This window comes from Pangasianodon hypophthalmus, chromosome 7, assembly GCF_027358585.1.
Source record: "Pangasianodon hypophthalmus isolate fPanHyp1 chromosome 7, fPanHyp1.pri, whole genome shotgun sequence".
NCBI lineage: Eukaryota > Metazoa > Chordata > Actinopteri > Siluriformes > Pangasiidae > Pangasianodon > Pangasianodon hypophthalmus.
The window spans coordinates 16,984,272-17,004,397 of NC_069716.1; the positions used below are offsets into that span (position 1 = coordinate 16,984,272).

Below are 20,126 nucleotides of genomic sequence, written 5' to 3' on the forward strand. Positions count from 1 at the left end.
CAAAAGTTTCAGTGTGTGCAAACTGCATTGCAAAAAATTTTGAGGTGGTTCAGTAAGAGCTGCTAAGGACTGGGGCGGATGAGCGACTGGATAGCGTCTGGAAAGAAACAGTGCCGGTGGTGTGTAGTTTGGGAGGTGATGGACCTGTAGCACCTCTGGGATGGCAGCTTAACAAAGAGGTGGTTGCTTGGATGTTTGGTGTCAGTAATAGGTCCAGAGGTCAGTAGAGGTCCTTGATTTTGGTGAGGTCACAGTCTAGGAACTTCTCCTCCAAGTGGACTACTTGCTGCAGTGTGGTGTTACGGATGGAAGAGGCAGTTGTCAATCTATATAATGTGATATATAATGGGGTACAAGCATGAGAGTTCCTCCAGTGAAGTGTGTCACTTGATATAAAAGCTTGGCTTTAGACACTCCTTATTGGCAGAGGTGCAGCATGGGGTTAAGTTCGACACTGAAATGAAAACTTCCCACCCCCTCCCTGCACCCGTCTTCCATTCTTTCATCCCTCACTCACCTCTCTGTATAGGTGCCTTTTTACATTCAATAGATAGAAACCTGTATGTCTTTCCCACAGTGTTCTTTCCCCACACTAACCTAGCTCTGATTTTTTTCTTTCTTCAGCTCTTTACTATTTGTCTCTCAGGAATTATGTCTCTCATTTATTTTCACTTTTCTACCCCTGAGTCCTCTCGCTTTGTTTTACCACTCTCCCTCGCTTCCTCTCCATACATCTGCTGTTCAACTCAATCTCACATTCTTGTTCTCCTTCTTATTCATCCTCCTCTCATACTGCTTCTATCTGTCACTCTCTACCCTGCTGGCTAGGAGGTTAGGTGGAGAATGTGAGGGGTCTTTTCCTCCCAATTAGTTGGCTGCTAATGAGGCTGAACCTCTTCTGTCCTCCCTCTCTTGCTCCGTTCCTACCCCCTTAGCCCGGAAGCCCAAGGCTGATCTACCCCTCCTCTTCCACACTTTACCTCCCATCTTCTACTTAATCCCCCCGGCAGACTGCAATTACCCCACTGTAGGTCGACAAGAGCCCCCCGGCAAGGATGCAGTAGGGGGGCTGACTCGAAGTAAATTATAATACATTCATAGATGTCAAGGCTGGAGCACCATTTTCATTCCCACAGGCACTGTGATGCTAAGATCAGCATAATTGTTACAGATAGTATTGCGTTTATGTATGTATTTACTTGTGATCATTTTAGGATCTGTATTAAACAGGAAGTCATGTAATGCCAATGGAAAGGTGATATTGAAGCAAAGTCATGCCCGTGTAGCCAGCCCTATTATTGAGAGCCTGCAGCTTTCAAGTTAACTTGAGCAAATGAATAGCATACATAACGATGGCTAAATTTCATAAATTTTTTCTTCCACAATTCTCTTGAATTTGCTTTGAATCGCCTCCTTCTTCATGCATAAGTCATTCACCATATATGCAGCTTAGGTCATTTCTGATTCCCAAATCTCTAGGCCTGAGAGAGGAAGAGGCCTACAGGTGGCAGCGTTCTTGCATTCTTTCTCACACTGCAGTGTAATCGGAGCCTCCCCTGGGCTGCCTGGGAGAGTTCGGCTGCGCTGGTTCGTTCTCATGGCTCGTCTAAGTCCTGCGGCGCTCACGTGGACCTCCGTCAGCAATTTTCACTCCAGGAAGCACAATGGGAGCCTCTCGGCAAGGTCAGAGGTCCCACTTCCTGTTTCCTGTCTGCGCCAGGTCATCAGAGGGTCTACTTGCGAGGGTCGTGTACCCCTCCGCCTCTCTTCCCTTTTGTTATGGGGGCCTCTCGACCCTAACCTCCATCGCTACAATGAGAGACAAGGAGAGGGAGTACGATCTCACACATAGCGAGTGTGAAAGGACTGCTTAGTGTCATTGGCTATCAGTGATAAGCCGAAAGTTAGAAAATAGACACCAAACTACACACGTTTTTTTTCTTACAAATGGTCACGTCATACAGTAAATGAAGAATATATTTAACCATAACTTAAGATACATACCAATGTTACATGCAATATGCAATGAATAAAACACATGGGGATGATGATATAGGAAAATAATCCACAGCAGGATGGTGTGATGTGGCCTGATGTGATATTTTCCTATAACTGCATATCATGAAGTGTTTTATTCCTCTTATACCACAATGATTTACCAATGATGACAATTTTATATTTATTAATGAATGGCACATTGTGTTTTTTAACCGTTTATAGTTACGTCTAATGTTGAGGAACATCTGTGAGACAAGTTTGTTACTGTCATCACTTACATTATAATAGCTATAAACAGTCATTCCCTCATTAGCCACTCCTTTTTTTCCTCTGTTGAAGTTAATAAGACAAAGAAATGTAGCTTGTCATGTTATCAAAAAAACCACAAAGTGTAAGCTCCTCTCTCCCATGGTGTGGTGGAAGACTTACAGACTGTTACAGTGGTCTATATGGACCATATCAATGATTGCACATTTTGCTTTGTTAAATAACGTCATGCTTTTTAAAAAAAAAAAAAAAATCAGTTTATTAGCCATAAATTATGTGGAGCATCCATCATACAAGTCACTCTAAATGAGCTGTTACTATAGAATGTAAATGTATGGGCAAATGTATGTGGACACCTGAACAATCAATCATATCATCACATGATATTCATCATATTGCTGAACAATTCAGTATAGTGTACATTAAACATTGTCATTGTCCAATAGGCAGGATGATGAATTAGGGTGTGTATAGGTGTTGTGGGGTGACAAATTGGTAACATCAGAGAGGCTGTGCTAGACTAACAGGCATAGGTTTGGTCATTTGAATGGTCAAATATTCATAACGTCACGCTACAAAGACAATGTACCTGTTATCATTGTTCCTGCTATAAAATAATATTAGCTAGCATAGAAAGGCTAGCTCACTTGTAGATTAGCCAGGCTATATTTTCTCAAAGTCATTATTTGTCAACTATTACAGCAATATACTGGGCAAAAATACTCCTTCAAGCCAATCAAATGAATGCCTTTACTAAACAGAGTTTGAGATTTATGTAAGCTTTTGTTAAGCTTAACAGTGACAGTTTGGGTAATACAAAAAATATTGGTAGAGATGATTCAGTAATGCCTTCATGCCCTTTGTAACATCCATATTCAAATCTACTCCTGGGCGTAGACCTCATGACTTTGGGTATTGCAGCGCTAATGTTTTGAACCCAGAGGCATGCATTCTCTGTTTGAAGGCTCTAATCAGATTTAGTCAGCAGAACATCAGAAGCTGACCTTTTTATTCCTGGCTTCTCATTTGAAAAATACCTGCATTTATTGATGATCGTTTTTGTTTAAGGTTTGGCAATTGTCTTCAAGTTGGATATACATTCATAAGAGTATAATTCTTTAAAAAATATGAATATGCTGTTCTTTTTTCCAAAGCATAAATTTGCATATGTATTTACAGAGCACAAATATATAATCAAGTTATTTTGTTGAAAATGCGTAAGTAGTGGAGGCTGGAGGGGGAGCAAGGAGAAATATTAGGATGCCAAAAACATGCTTTAGATTTTAACATGACCTAGAAAACTGTGGTAAGAGCATAGTAATTCATTGTAAAAGTGGCACACACCCAGTTTTAAATGCCCAATGGAGCACAATCTCTCTCTCTCTCTTTCTCTCTCTCTCTCTCTCAAGCACACATTTACTGATGTTGGAGAATATATCTGTCTGTGACAACTGTCTGCAGCTTCCTCTACTGCACATGGCTGCTCGCAATACAGATTGTATACCGGAGAACGTGTGGCAAGAGACAAATATATAGAGTAAAGTGGTAGTCTAAAACCTCTTTTGACATTTTTTTATTTAATAAAAGTTAAGTAATGTGTAAAGGAAGTGTGTTTGTGTGCTTCCTGGTCATTTCTCTCTGATGTTGCCATAAGTCATACCACTCTCAGGTAGATCTGAGCCCCCAGATATCCTTAACCTCCTTTAAACACTTTACAGACACAAATCCTGTGTTTGTGTGTGTGGCCATGTTTTTATATCTTCATGGGGACCAAACATTCCCACAAGGACAGGAATATCTGACAGTTTTGACCTTGTGGGGACATTTGGCTGGTTCTCATGAGAAAAACCCTTTTTTTAATAAATAAATAAATAAATAAATAAATAAAAAAAATAATAATAATAATAATAAAAACTGAAGCTTTTATTTGAAAAACCAGAAGAGCCAAAATATTACACTTTGTTTACTGAAGTTAAGGTTAAAGTTAGGTTTAAGCATAGCATAGCATTATTTAATTGCATTAATAATTATGTCACTGTAAGGTCCTCACAAGGATAGTCAGATAAACATGTGTGTGTGTGTGTGTGTGTGTGTGTGTGAGTGTGAGTGTGTGTGTGTGAGTGTGATTTCATATTAGCGAGCAAATTCAAGTGAATTCCCTGTAGATCCGAGTTAATAATGTAACAATGTGAAGTATGCAGGAAATTGAGATTAAGATGAAATTAAATACGTATTTAAGCACTAAGCTTATTTGGTTTTTCAGGTTCTTTTACTTTAATAAAATACGGCAGGTTTACGCTGAAGTGCCCTGAAAAAGATCCGAGTGCTCATACCGCTCTTAATTAAAGCGTACAATGGTACAGTATGTAAGCTGTTTAGTCACGGGTCTTGGCAGGAGTCATAACTTCACTGTATCTAAGCTCCAGTCCACAGGCTGTACGAGACTTTACACGTCTTCGCATGTCCACACTTGTCCAAAGAGAGGATGTGCACAGCCTGATGCTCCTCAAAAAGTGTGGCAGAGGAAACTCGCTTTCTTCAGTCCCTCATCTACAACCATACACAAAGGTCATGGCTTTATTAAGGGAAGATGCCTCCACTTTATGCTGGACACGCACACAGAATAACATGCTGCTGGATGACGCATGGGACCAAACCACAGGCATTATCTGGGTTCCCTCTGGGGTCCTTCACCCGTGGCCCTTAACAACATTCTGTCTCTCACTCACTGCCTCCATGCTGTGTGTTGTGGTTACAAAAGACAGCAGAAAAAAAAAACATGTCTGCTCTTGCTAGAGAACAAGGAGTCTGCTAGGCTCTTGCTGCAGATGTTACTGTAAACAAGAGTTACGGTTGAGGTGGAGACACTTGGATTATTAGCTGAAGAGGGAAAAGAACTGCTAAATCTGGGAGTGGTAAGGTATACTGATGGAAGAGTGATAACTTCAAAGAGGAAATCAGGTGGATATTAGGACAGGGAGTTTCTGCAAACAACACTGATATTTCAGTGGTAAAGTTATCAATGCACACCATCAGAACATCATAACATCAGTCATGTTTAGTGTGCTAAGCCCCTTTTACACATATACTAGCAGTAATTTCCTGCAAGTACACGCTCGAGTCGAAATCCTGGGAAGACTGATGCTGGGAAATTATTAAACAGACACCAATACAGTAACAGAAAAGATGAGTCACATACTAATATCATCACCTGTTTATTTTATGACATACTGATGTTGATTTAAAACATGAGCACAATGAAGAACGGGAATCAAGTCGGCAAAGAAGCGTTACTTTGAGAAAATTAAGGACCTAGTACTCTTTGAAGGCTGCAGGTTTGAATAACACAAAGCCTGACATTACAGGTTAAGGTATGCTGATAATGTAAAAACACTGTTAGACTGGACAGTGGTGCAGTTCAGTGTTAACACAGCTGTACTGTGGTCCTGTGTGGCTCTCCTCAATGTGTTGAACAATCCACCATATGCTGGCCTTCGAGCGGACCCATTTTCTCTGTTTTCCATTGTGACCTGCCGCTATTGGAGAGGAGGATCGCAGACACACTGATTGCATGTTTCGTGTTGTTCTGCTCCGCAACATTCCAGAGGATCTATGCGGCTCTTGCCTGCAAACCACAAAGAGAAAGGAGGGGGGAAAGGGGCTTGATTTTGTTCCTAATATATAAGGCATGTTCTTGATTTTTCAGATGTTTTCATTTATTTGTTTTCTTCGATTATTCCTACTGCATCGAGTCTTTGTGTGTTTGTGTGTGTGTGTGCGCGCAAGAGAATGTTTTTAATGAATTCTGATTGAAGGTGGTTTTTACTCTTGTGGTGTTTCTTGAGACCCAGCTGCCTGGAGCAAAACGTCACTTTCTGTGCAACCACTCCATGCCACCGCAGCAGGGTGTAGTGTGTGTGTGTGTGTGTGTTTATGTGTGTGTGTGCACGTGTTAGTGGGTGAGGGGAAGTTCATGGTCTCTGTCAGCGTATCCTGTTCTCCACAAACCTCACGTCAAACAAGGCACCAAGCAAGGAAAGCCTTTTTCGTCTTATTTCCACCTCAGCCTACTTTATTGGGGGTTTGTTTTGAAATCCCCTCAACCGCCACTCATGCTCCCCCTTTATGACTGTTTGCCTTTAGTTTCATTTGTTCTGCGGGACAGCATGGCTCCCACTGTTTCCAGGCAACCATTTTTGGGATGGAATTCAGAGCTACTTGCATTGAGGCCTCTGGCACATGCGGCACACGCAAACCCGCTGCTTAAACAAGGGAGAGCCGGATGCATTAAAAACCGTTTGTCACCAAATATCAAACATAGGGAAAAAAGAAGAACACTTGTGGTATACTTGCTTACTGGAAAAGCCCCAAGAGAAGAGAGGGCCAGATGCATTAATGGCCCTTTCGTCCCTGAAAGTTGAGTGTAGGGAAAAAAGAACGCTTGTGTTATGTTCGCTTACATTCCGTGGAACATTTTGTACCCAGTGGAAAGGAGTCTCCGTAGCTGGCACCCTATAAAGCCCCTCTGCTGCAGGATTTCACTCTGGTTGGGCCTTCATCATACAGAACGATGCTGTTTCAGTGTGACTGAGCTCTGGTGAACAGCCTGTTTAAAAGAATCAGTGTTTACCACAAGTTCCTTTGGCCAGAAGCAGTAGAAGTGCTTTCAGGGAGAGAGAGAGAGAGAGAGAGAGAGAGAGAGGGAGAGAGAGAGAGAGAGAGAGACTCATGTATGCCTCCAGTATCTGGCCCTGAATGGAGGCTTGTTTGGTACTCTGGTGGAAAATGTATGTGCGTCCTTACTGACCTCGAGCATTAAACCAGCATTAAAATCACAGATGTGTGGTGTGCAGAAGAAGTTATTGCGGCTGTTTGCCCTCTGTTTGATGCAATTTGATGATTATCACTCTCTCTCCCTTTCACCTTATTAAGGACCCTGTCATGGGCCATGGCTTGCAGATTTGTTTTTGAGGAAAGCAGTCCGGAGCATGACCCATCTGATCTCAATTTTCTCTTGTAGACAAAAAAAAAAAAAAGTCACAAAAAAAAAAACAACCCAACAACAAGCACATGCTTGCGTCTGCACATCGGAAGGAAATCAATAAAAAAGAAAGAGTCAGAAGACAGAAGGCAAAGATGAAAGGGGAAAGCAGAAGGCGTGGAATGTAGAGTAATTTACTTTGGCAAACCATAGAACTTGTTTGTTGTAGAAAACGTATTGAACATCCATGTTGTTTCTGTTGCTTTCCCACATTAGATTTTCCATTCAAGAGAAATCTTTCATTTTGTTTTGGCATGGCTTAAAAGCATTTTGCTGAATCCATCAAGCATTAAATGAATACTACATGTATTATACATTTGATATCAGATATCAAATCTACTGTTTTTATTGGAAATATCGGTTCCTGACTGGAAAATCATGTGAAAGGCTTAAGTTTCTAAATTGTGTTTTTGTATGTTCCGTATGGCAATCATGTGAAATATACCGAATGACCTTACCAATTAACATGGTAGTAAAATACACCTTTAATACGTTGCACTTATCTTTAAAGGTATAATACAAAGATATAGTTTCCAAAGGGCATGTGAATCAGTTTTAGTAAACAATTATAACACATTTTACTTTCTGGTGTGCAAAAATTATTCTATCAGTATAATTTTTTAAAGATTCATATTTATTTCAGTTTATATGCTGAGATGCTTATGTGCTTAGTTGCACAGACTTTAAAAAAAAAAAGGTTTCGTCATCAACATAACTGGGGCAGCACACAACTGGAAGTGTCTTCCAACAAATTACATATCCCTCTCTAATAGCACTTAAATTACAGTTATTTGTCACCAGTGAATATATAATGTAGAGAAATAAAATATCTGGTTTGTTAATAACAGCTCTATGATAACTCAGTTTTCGTGAAAGCCCTTCTGGAGAGCTCATTAGGAAATTCATTGAGATGGATGATATCTGGGTTGATACATATTGCTACTGTATAACTTTTAGCAGTTCATTACAGTATAATCATATCAAATGACATGGCATATGAATGAAATGACATATGAATGAAACGACATATGCGGATCACGGTGAAGCCCTTGTTAAATGTTTGGAAGTAAACCACCAACTCTTATTTGTCTCCTCAGCTGTTAAGGATGGTGACGTCACCGGAGAAGCGATGGAGGGCTCGCCCAGGAGGCGGCGCTGCACGAAGAGATCCAGACCAACTGAACCAAGCGGTGGAGGATGAGGAAGGTCTAGAAAGTGGCGATTGTGATGATGAAGACGAATGCACTGGAGTTTCAGGACTCGGTCCACCCACACGACGCAAACGTTTACGTATTTTTGCTGGTCAGTTGTACTCAGTTACTGTTTAAGCTTTAGTCATTTAAACGCGAATTTAATAGTAGATATTTAGATATTGCTTTTCTAACATGTCCCATGAACTGCTAGTCTAACTCCTCTCCTTTTCACAAAATGTTGAGGGAACTCACCCTAGTGAAACATTAAACACCCAGCCACATTTCAAGTCAGTCACTCGTTTCACTCCTTTAGCTTTTAATTAACTGCCACATTCTCTTTTCTACTCTGGAACATCTAGACTAATTTTATTAGGTTGCACCTCAGTTGAACAGGTAATGAGTACTTCACCTTTATCAGTTACTTCTTGATCTTCTTGTTGTTAAACAACACAGAAAGGTGGAGAACAGGAGAGGTTTCTCTTGATACAAAGCAAAGCTCTAAAAAGCCAACAAACCATACAAATGCAAAGAAACCACACACAAGCAAAGAATAACAGGAGAAGGGTAGGAGCAAAGAGTTTGATACTGGTTGACAAAACTGGCCCAGCTGAACAAACACAGCCAGACCGTGTTGTTTTAGCACTTTGGGTAGCACCATCAGAAGCCTAGACATGAGGCTAAAAATCTGGTGTGTCCACTACATATGAAATGGTTGGGAAAAGTTAATCATTAACACTCACACTGAGTACACAGGCAGTAAATCCAGTCAGACTCATGTCACAGTCCAGTGCTCCAAATGTTTTCTGAAACTACCAAACCCTATCTGGGTGGATTTACTGCTTTAATTACTGAATATGAAGGGAATTTGGCCAGTTGTTAGAGGAGTGTTATAGCTGTCCTTGCATGGACCTGTGTTAAATACATCAAGACTTTGTGCGCCTAAGTATGTGTGTGTGTGTGTGTGTGTTTAAAACTGTTTGGAGACCTTGTGGGCGTCCCTGGTGAGGCAGGTATACAGATAGCAGCTGATAACTTGGTAGCTGCTGATGACCTAGTAAAATATGGTTGACCTCTGAGTCTCTTCATCCCATTTTGGGCGAGTTGGCCTGAGGGAGTGAGGGGTCAGTATGCCAAAGGTCATCGGCAGGCAGATTCTGTAATGGAAGGCTTGTCTGTGCCTGGTGCCAGGAGATAGACGACATGGATCTGGTTTCACAAAGCTCTGCAGAGGGGAGAGAGTCCCAGGAGGGGCGACTGGCAAGTCAGCAACAAGGTGCAGACAGCTTATGGCCTGGACTCAGACCCTGCTAAGTCAAAGCTGTCAGTCAGCTGACCACATCAGGGATGGTCTGAAGTGATTGATCGATAGTGATTCGCTCTGGCTTGGGATTCCAGGCATCCTAACCCCCCCTCCTAGGCCCTCCCTATTCTCTCTCTGGCCATGGAATTAACCCCGATGCATTCTGTGGAGCATTCCAGGGCAGCAGAGCTATTCCAGGCCAGGCTGTCTGTGTGTGTCCAGTCCGGACACCCAGTGATGTATAGAGTCAGGGCTAGTGTCCCCATAAGGCCCTGATAACATGACTCTACACTGTCAGGTGCATTTTTGTTCTCTGATGTTTAATCAGTGTAAGGTACAACAGTGGTTCTTAAAGTCCATTCATTTTACTTAATGACTCTATCTAAAGGTACAGAATATGTCTCATTGAGGGTACCATCCCAGTGACAAGTGTTTCTACCTCAAAATTCCAATTTAGTGTCAAATTCGTAGCAGTGATGGTCTTCCCTGTACAGTTTTCTAACTGATTAGTTTCTTTGTTTGAGTGGGTGAACTCTACATACAATCAGGTATAGAAGAGGTATGGAAGCAGACATGGCTGGTCATGATATTAGATGGGTGGCTATGTCATGTCATCGAGCAGTGCATTATATCACAAAGTCTAATAATAAAGCATAATGAAAATGTTGTGGGCCTAAATAAACTATTATACACGCTCACACATACTCTCACATACACTTAAAGGCAGACACACACTATAAGTCAGACAGGCAGCTGTTTTAAAAGTCTGTAATGCTCTACTAGTTTATATCATGTTTCTGGTTAATACTAATCATAGTAAATAGAAAGGTTGTAACCCATTTGTTTAAACCAAAAAACACTAAATTTACAGTACCATCATATGTCCTTTTGTGTAATTAGTACTTTGATTGTTTGCTTAGGCTATACACATTTAGTTTCTTCTCCAAAGGCATTTTGGAAAAAAATGATAGTGTAAATAATCCATATCATTCACATTCATTACAACAGTGGCTGTATTTCACATGCGCCTTCTCCATCAGTGCTCATGAAAGTTGCTCATAAAATGCGTGAGCAACATGGGTTGAAAAACCCAGATGCACTTGAAAAATGTGTAATCACCTGACACGACTGTCAATGATAAGCTGTATGAAACTACTTTTGGTTAGAAAGAATCAGCCCTAACTTCGGTTCTATATACCATTCTGTGTAATTTTCTAGCTACTAGTGGTGGTCCTCTTGTGCTTGGGGGTTTAGCCCTGCTAGTCCATTTACACCAGATGCCACTGTATGGAAAGGTATTTGCAGTTGATTGATGCAGTTGTATTTATTAGATTGTTAATAGACTCATTAATAGATTCTACAGGTCAAACTGCTAATGAAGCATTAGAGCATTAAGATATTGAATAGTGATTGTTTATATATGATTGTGTGTGTCTGTTGATGGTGCTCTATTACACTCAAACCAAACTTGTAAACTTGTTCTGTTTAGTGTGTTTATAGCTAGTGGGTGATGGATGTGTGTATGTATGTGTGTATATATATATATATATATATATATATATATATATATATATATATATATATATATACTTTATATATATAAAGTAGGCTAACCGGACACTGGACATTAAGCTAAAGGAGATCTGATTAAAGAATTTAATATTTAATAGTCAAAACCTACCTAGCAGTTGCCTTTAAAGGTCTTGGTGCCTTTTGTCTTTTATTGCCTCTCTGGCCTGTACCTCCACTCCTCTTTAGCCTGGATCCTTTTGGGCCCTCCTCAACATTCTCTCCAGCTCTCTCTCCTCTCTTTTCTTCTCTTTATATTGCTCCCTTTATATTACTTTGTATGACAGTTGTTACCCTAGACCGGAGAAATTCTGGAATGAAGTGTTGTGCCTCACCTTCATATACTTGAAAGATGTCTTTGCTTTGCATTCCATACCCCCATTTGATTATCCTTGCAGGCAAGAGCCCAGGAAGAGTTGACAAATGTAGCTGTCACTATAGGCCCTGAGCCATGTAGTAGAGGCTGCCCTGCAGGACTGGAAGTGCCCTAGCTCTGCACCACACAGTGAGCTCTGTGTCAGATGAGCTCTTGTTATTTTCCAGCACTCAGCAGACACTCGGTCACTGTAAGTGCGGTGGAGGCGCTCTTTTTTTTCCCTTTCAGTGCTCTTTGGCCCTTTATCAGCAGGCAGAGGTTAGCAAAATAGAGCGTGGAAATATTCCTGCAATGTGAAACACGCAGCTCGCCACAAGAGTCTGGGCCTTTCCCGAACCTCAGGTCTGCTACAAATTTACTCAAACACGTTGAGTGGCATGAAGAAGGATGGAGTGGAACTCCAGAGACAGTGATAGACACCAGAAGTGTGTTTCACTCGCACAAATGAACGTGCAGGCACACACACACACACACACACTCACGCGTATGCACAATTCGCTCTTTCCAAAATACACAGACCTTATCCCATGCTTCTTCCATTTTGGAGGCTGGAATGCTAATGAGCTCCATGTGGCACCTTTGACCCCCAGCACCTGATAGGTGAGGAGCAAAGAGCCCGGTTTCTGTTAACGCCAACATACCACATGTCTATTACTTTATGAATGCCAAAAGGAATTTTATAGGCTGTAACTCAAAGTAATTCTAAGGTCATGGCAGATTATTATTCATTTATTCATCTTAAAGCATATTACTCAGTAACTGCTATAATTATTCAGTAACTACAGTGAAACTAAAAGGATCTCTCTTGGGGGTTTATGGGGTTATGTTCTTATTAATCTTTCACTCGATTAGATGTTCTGCGCTGTTAAATAGATAAAAATAAACCTAAGTTGTTTTTCAATCTACAATAAGAATCATGTTTTTTTTAGATTATTGTTTTCAGACTCAAACTTTTTTTGCTTTTAGAGCTTGCAAAATGACTAAGTATACATAATATAAATGCAAGTGTAACACTGAATATTTTTAAGCAAACTGCATTTTAAATGAAAAGGGATTTTTAGATGAAGTTGACAGTCCATGCAAAGGATTTCAATCCACAGCTCAAATTAGTTAAATGGTTAAATATATTTACTTTTGAAACTTGTTTTTCAGACACATTTTTTCAAGTCTGTAAGCAGAAAAAAGATAGTATGTTGTTGCATATGTTCAATTAGGTGACAGAAAAAAGTGAAAACACAAAACTGTAAAAACACTATCAATAGACAGCTTTGTCATAACTGGCCAGTGTAGCACCTTTTGCACAGGCATATTTAACTTGTACATACAAATAATCACTTCTATTGATTAGAATTACATTATTTGTTAGAATTGAAACAGCTTTTCATATATGAAATACATTTATCTGAGTAGATCATACTTATTGTTTTAGAGAATATTTTTATTCAACTTTTGTGAAATATGATTACAAAATTAGGACAATAAACTTGAGATAATGAGTCAAGAAAAAAAGAAAAATGTAAACACAAACTAAACAAAAAACGTGAAAAAAGAAGAAAAAAGGCAAAAGAAAATTCGAGTTTTATTCTCGAAAAGAAAAACAACATTTGGACATTAAGTACAGAGCTTACAGTTACACCTTTTAAAAATATTTAGCATGAGCAGCACAATGGGCATCTCAAAAATGTCTTCTTTTATTTTCCTATATGACTCAGTATTGGTTGTCATTCTACCAAAAGCTTCAGATCTATCAGCTAAATTATATTGCATTTGTGGTAAATGGAGCACACTAATTAGATCTCTGAACCACAACTCAAACATGGGTAGAGCTTTAGATTTGCATAATTGTAGAATTAATCTTTTGGCAAAGAGGACACCAAGAGAGATGACCTGTTTCTGATATTCAGATCAGATTCGGGTATTTTGGTCTTAATATAGCTCCTAATGGATCTGTAGAGCAAAGTCTGTCAAACAGAGTTTGTCGAAAAAATGAAAGACAGATTCTCAAAACGTATGGACGTTTGAGCATGTCTAAAATTGATGTACTAAAGTTTCTTGAAATTGATATACTAAAGTTTCCTGAATTTTACACTTGCACACATTGGGGAGAATTCAGGAATTTTTTTTATATGTAACTTGGCTTTTGAAAAATGGAGCCTATGCAGTATTTTAAATTTGGTCAAATTATGCCTTTTAGTAACTGAGGATATATTAATGTTCTCAAGAACATCTTCCCACAACTCGTCAGAACTCCCCACACCAATAAGTAAATCTTATTCAAAAGGAATTTTTATGGTCAATTATATAGGCCATTATGGCTCCAGAACTTTTGGCACCTGTAAAACTGTTTTATGCACCAGTTAAGTGATAATAGTACATGGGAATAGTACTAGCAGCAGTATTTGTCGTTTTAACAATGGGTTAAAATGGAGATTACTTTAAATGCCAGAGGTGATATTGTCAGGAATCGGACAGGCTTGGATCAGGGCAAAAAAAAAACAACAAAAAGGGCAAGGCAATAATCAGAGTGAGGATCAGGCAAGGAGTCATATTATCTACAAACAGACTAAAATGGGCAGAGCCAGGATCAGGATCAAAAGCAAAACCAAACTCAAACCAGGATATACAGAATAATAAGGTAGTAACGTCATATGCAGAATTCAGGAGTGAGACTTCAGAAAGATCTCTTGGGACTCTGTGTTGATTAAGATGGGTGTGTATAATTCTGAGCAGGTGTGCTTGATCAAAATTTAATGATTGTTAGTCGGATATGTGTCATATGATTGTTTATATGATGTAGATGGGTGGTTGGCTGAGGATCCTGGGAAGTGTAGTTCATGGTTTCTGCAGTGACAGGTGTGACACACATATGACACATGCTGTTTAACCAATTGGCCAATCAGACAAAGGAATTTTAACACAAACACTTCCACCATGTTGGAATTAGCAATGCTGTCACAGAGACATGATGATCCAGTGCTGGTTCTTGTTTTTGAATGTGAAGCGGGAAAGCTCTGATCTGTCAAGGTACAGCAATAAGACTTTGAAGGGAAGCAGTTAAGCAGGCACTTGATCACATTCTTGTGCACTGGATGGTCCAGTAATCTGATATGGTGGATAGATTTCAGGGATTTAGAGCTATAGTGATGGTGCAGCACAGTCTACCTATAGTACTGTTGACTCGAATTTGAATTGGTTAATGGCCTGTTTGGAAAATGAGCTCATTAAACCAAAATGAAGCAAAAGGGTTGTTTCCCTCCCGGGAGGAAGCTGCAGTGGCGGCACCATCTCATCTGCAAATCATCCTGATTGTAGTGAGCGGAAGTTTGCCTTGAGGAATGGTGCAACGGATCTGGAGGATTGTGCAGAATTCCCTCCCCTCTCCCTTGGCTTATAAACACCAGTCCCTCCCCGCTCTTGCACAGCTCACACATAAACGTCCAACCACACACACTCACAAAAATAATGAGACTTAACCACCATCTGTGTAAACAGCATCTGGCCTGATGTGCACGAGCTTGTGATGGATGGCCTCTATAGATGTTTTAGGGTTCTTGCTGGTTCCCACTATAAGACAAGTTGATCACTGGGAATTTAAACCTGTCACATTGCATTGTTTCATATAAGAGAGCACTTTAGGAGGCCATTCATGAAGATGGTGGGAAAATTGGCCGAAGTCTGACTTCAGCTGTGTGAAGAGAAGAGAAAATCCTAAATAATTCCAAACAATATTTACCATAATCTACAGGGAGTCCTTCATTCACAAGAGTCCTGCCTTTCTCCTTCAAAAAATTGTGCTTGTTTGTTTAAGAGTTTTATTTACAAGAGCGAGAGCTCTTGACGTAACAAATTGACTCCAGACGGCTTCTTGTGGCATGTCTGTCAACATGACTACATTCTCTAGAGACTCAAGCCAGGGGAAAGCATCGGTGCTCATCTATTCATGCCTACAGTGACCATGCAGGCCGGTAACTGAGAGCTAATGTTGAGACAAAGTCACTTAAATAGCTAACTCTAAAGCAGTGGGACTTTTTGAATAATAATGAGTAGTACAAAAGAGCAATGGCATTGATTCATAGATGTAGTCTCCTGCATAAGTATTATCACGCATGTGTCCTTTAATCTCTCCTGCTGGACTCGTATCTCTCAGACAGTTGGTTCCTTGGCTGCTTCAATGGGGCTAATAATGCAAATAATCACCATTATTTTCAACATTTAACACTATAGGGCTTGAGAATGTGATGTCATACACCATAATTTGGGAAATCCTCCATATTGTTTGAATATGAACAGTTTTGAGGCATTAGATCTGGCTCACTAGGTAACGTTACCTAGCAAGCCTGATGCTAGCAAGCTAGTTACAGTTGCTGTTCACATTAGGGGTTATCATCTAATTGTGGTAAGGGAAGCAGGGTCTCATGTAATACATGGATTTAATGGTTTGAGTTTTAGCAATAAAATGCAAAATAATTGCTTTCTCAGTATCTTGAAATGTATTAGAGAATGCTTAAGGCATGTTCATATTAGTGAGTTAACATTAACAAGCTTATTAGGCTTGCATTCTTCCTTCTCTATTTTGTCATAATTTTATATTTAATCATATTTACAAAAGATCATTGGTCCAGATCATTGCTAGGAATTGCTTTAAGAGTTATTTCATTAATAACAGTGATGGTTTAGACGACTCAAAGGGAAATGACTGCAATTCCTTGTTGCTTTCTGTATCTGCGCTTATTATTAATTCTCCTGCTAGTTGTGTAACTACTAGTGCTTTTCCACCAAACCCAGCTCAGCTCTCCAAATTACCCATAATCCTTTCTATTGTTAATATTTCCACCTCCACGCGAGCCATGCCGTGCCTGATTAATGTCTGGAATCATTTCTTTACAACCATTTTCAGTAGCAGGCTAGTGTGGTGACTGGCAAAGTTTCTCACTCTTTTCAGATTCATTTTTATTTCTTTACCTATAGTAACATTTTCTTATTGCTATGTAGCTAAAATATGTAGTAAAATCTGCCATCTTCTAGTTAGGGCAAATCTCAAATGTCTTCCTGTTCACTTTGTTGGGTCCACCATACACTATAACATAGTCTTTGTAGAGACATTTGCCTTACTTCTTTCTAGATCTGCCCTTCTGTCTTTGGCTTTAAACATCTGATTTGTCTCTACCAGAAGTACAGGGATATAAATACACAAGGGCAAATCTAATTGTGTCAGGTTTTATTGAGAGCAGCATTATGACTGCGGTGTGTTGGTCATCCCTCTGCAGACACCAGTGTGTCTAATTAATAGCTGTTGACTTGAATTTGGCCCACCAAGGGGCCCATTGGAGAGCAGTGGGGAATGTTGGCCATGGGTTGCTGCGGTCCAGCTTTAGGGGAAAGGAATCAATTATCTACAAACATGTAGTCATATTTCCTGCGTTAGTCTGCTTGAGTCATTAGGAGGGACATAGAGACTTGCCCTTTGCACATCTCCACTCAAGCTCCTTGCCTTTCTTGTTTTCTGCCTCTATCGTCTTGGCTGAGTTTTTTTTAGCAGCTACAGTCTTTTCCTCTCTTTTTCCACTTGTCTTTCTCGATGAATGTTTTCACTCCTCCAGGTTATTTGAAATGTTTTGTAGTAGCCAATATGACAGGACTTGTGTTATAACCTTGAAAGCATTTCACTGCTCCTCTAAGAGGCTTTGTCAGTTTAGAAGTGATGAAGCCCCTCACATGAGCAATTAATTTCTCCTCACCATTATACCACGTATTCACTTGCTTTGATTTGCTACTGCCAAACCTCTCTCTCTCTCTCTCTCTCTCTCTCTCTCTCTCTGGGAGATCTGCAGTGAGAGAGCAGTGAGCATGAGTGAATGTTGTTTAAGACATTGTGCTGAGTGCTTTAGGTGGGGTTCAGCCTTCTCAGGGTTGCTAGGTTTTTCTTGGCAGACCTATTGGTTTGACCCTGTGGTCAGGAAAATGGGTGTGGAAGCTGACGTTCACATTCCCTTCCTCACTCATCCACAGTCAGACCTGAGCTGGCCGCTAGTCCCTACAATTACAACACAACCTTAATTGACATGGAGGTCTGTTCAGACATCTTCACATAAAACACACTGCTATTTCACTGAAATAACTAACAAATATTAATGAAATTAATAATAAGCAAATTTAACCAAAACCAAAAATACAGTACTAAGAAGCCCCATCTTCCTGGACATTACTCCAGGAAGGAGGAGGATGAGATGAGACAAGATGAGGGAGTTCTCTGTCATATTCTGCAAAAAAAGATTTTATGTCTGTTGCTATTTGTCATTTGCCTTTTTGGACCTTGTTTTTGCTTTTGATCGCAACAGATATAGCCATGGTACATACGCAACTGTTAAAGTAACTTGAGTAACTAGTGACCTCAAATGGAAAAAAGGTGATCTTTGGATGAAAATTCTGTGCCTTTGTCCTCTGAGAACACTCAAAGTGCTTCCAGGCTTGCATTTCAATATAATGTCTATAACTTTCAGGGTAATTTTGTCAAATATTTCTGAATCCCAAAATACTTTTTAGCTGGCACATAATTTTGCACTCTACTCAAACAGTTAAAAGCTATAGACTCTGTCTAATATCCAGACATATTCAGTAGTCTTTTTTTGTTTATGTTAAAAACTTCCGACCCAAAGAGTAAAAAGTCATGTGGGATATTTTCCTTGTTTATTTGATTATGTTCATTTTAGTTTTACCCATATCGAAATGATCATTATGACTTGCATATTATAACTCTGTACTATCCTACCATACAATGTTATAGCTTGTGTTCACACTTAAGCCTACTGAGAGAATTACTGAAAATTTTACTAGGTGTGTTCCCAGCAAATTGCCAGATCACCGTGACTTTAGTTCATGTTCACTCATAACCTCATCCTGGTAAGCTGCTGAAACATTTACAGAAAAAAACTGCATGTGTGACAGATGTTTTAGTGATCCATCTTGTGTGACATGCGGGATTTACATTTGCTGACTTATCTGCCTAGAATGTGTGTCCCTGGCCGCCTATATCATTCACCTTTATATTTCTGCTCTTAGTAGTATCGGAAATGGGACAGTTGTTAGCACACATGATAGAATTATCTTATAGCCTTTGTAGCATTTCTGACAAGTTGAAACGGACTTTGAGCTAATCTAGTTTGGGGTAGATATGTACTATCTGATGTCAGACCTCCGTGCCCTACCTCGAGGACCATAATTTGATTTATGCAAAAGTGCGTAAAAATCTGCTCTTTATGTCTAATCATACATACACTGACAGACAGGTCTGCCTTAAAAGTTGTATTCGAGCTACTTGTTTGGAAGCATTGATGTCAAAAGACCAGCTAAGCTGGTGGGATTCTCTATAAAATTACTACATTCATGTGTATTTTCATAAGCATGAACTCAGCAAATGCAGCTGCAATATGAACCAATTCCTGTTTCATAAGAAGCACCTGTGTTTGGAAATTCACATTCCATAGACCATGCAGTTCTGAGGCACACCTGTACAGGGCTCAGGCCTGCAGGATAAACACTGTGAATGTACAGGGGGATGTTCGTCTTTTGTCTGGAACATCTGAAAAAAATTTGTATAATGTATACTGTCCAAGTCCTCCTGGAGAGCTTTTATGATTTGAGGAATGTTCTGCAATAAATTGACACATGGATAACAGTGGAGTCTGCTGGGAGTATAAGGATTTCATTTCTCTTTTTTTTTCTCCTCGTCAAAATATCATCGCATGGATACTGTGTTCTCAAAAAAAAATCACTAGAGAGTAAATATTGAGTATGTATTTTTTTTTCAGTTTGAATAGTTTAGTGCACTGTTATTTAATACATTTTGTGTCCTGAAGAGTATTTGTTCTTACCCTTTATGCTTAGCTGCAATTAGTTAGATTTAGAGTTGTGTTTGGTCATTAGGCTTAATTTTGTATTGTTTTGCTGAAATTAACAGCCTTTCCGTGAGTAAAAGGGTTTATGGATACATTGTAAAGTTGCACTCAGTCAAAACACATTGACCTTTACATGATTACAAGAAAACAAAACAGTCCACTTCTCTTTACAGAATCATCTACTATTCCATTCTCCATTCTGAAGACTTGCCATAAACCTGAGGACTCTGCATGAAGCTTGTGTTTTTGTGTTTGTATGTGTGAGACTACCATTGAGCCAGCTATGTCCCACCATTAACAATCAATGGCTGCCTTTTGACCTTTCACCCTGAGTGGTAACAGGACCTCGCAACTTTGTGATAACGCAAGCCAGTCCATGATGGCACAGCGCTGACCCTTGGGGCGTTATCCTCTGGGAAACTGATAGCCATGGTGGGGGGTTGTAGACTGTTCCAGCGCCAGGAAGACCCTGCTATATTGTGTGTCA

General features: G+C 39.8%; 1 protein-coding gene across 1 annotated transcript in view; it reads left to right on the forward strand.

Annotated features, from left to right (window-relative positions):
* Window positions 1–20,126, forward strand: part of gpc3 (glypican 3) — a 101,217-nt gene that overhangs the window by 75,834 nt on the left and 5,257 nt on the right. The window contains exon 7 of the mRNA XM_026917573.3: window positions 8,404–8,608. Within this exon, the coding sequence (XP_026773374.3) occupies window positions 8,404–8,608 (205 nt within the window). The remainder of the gene's footprint in view (window positions 1–8,403; window positions 8,609–20,126) is intronic.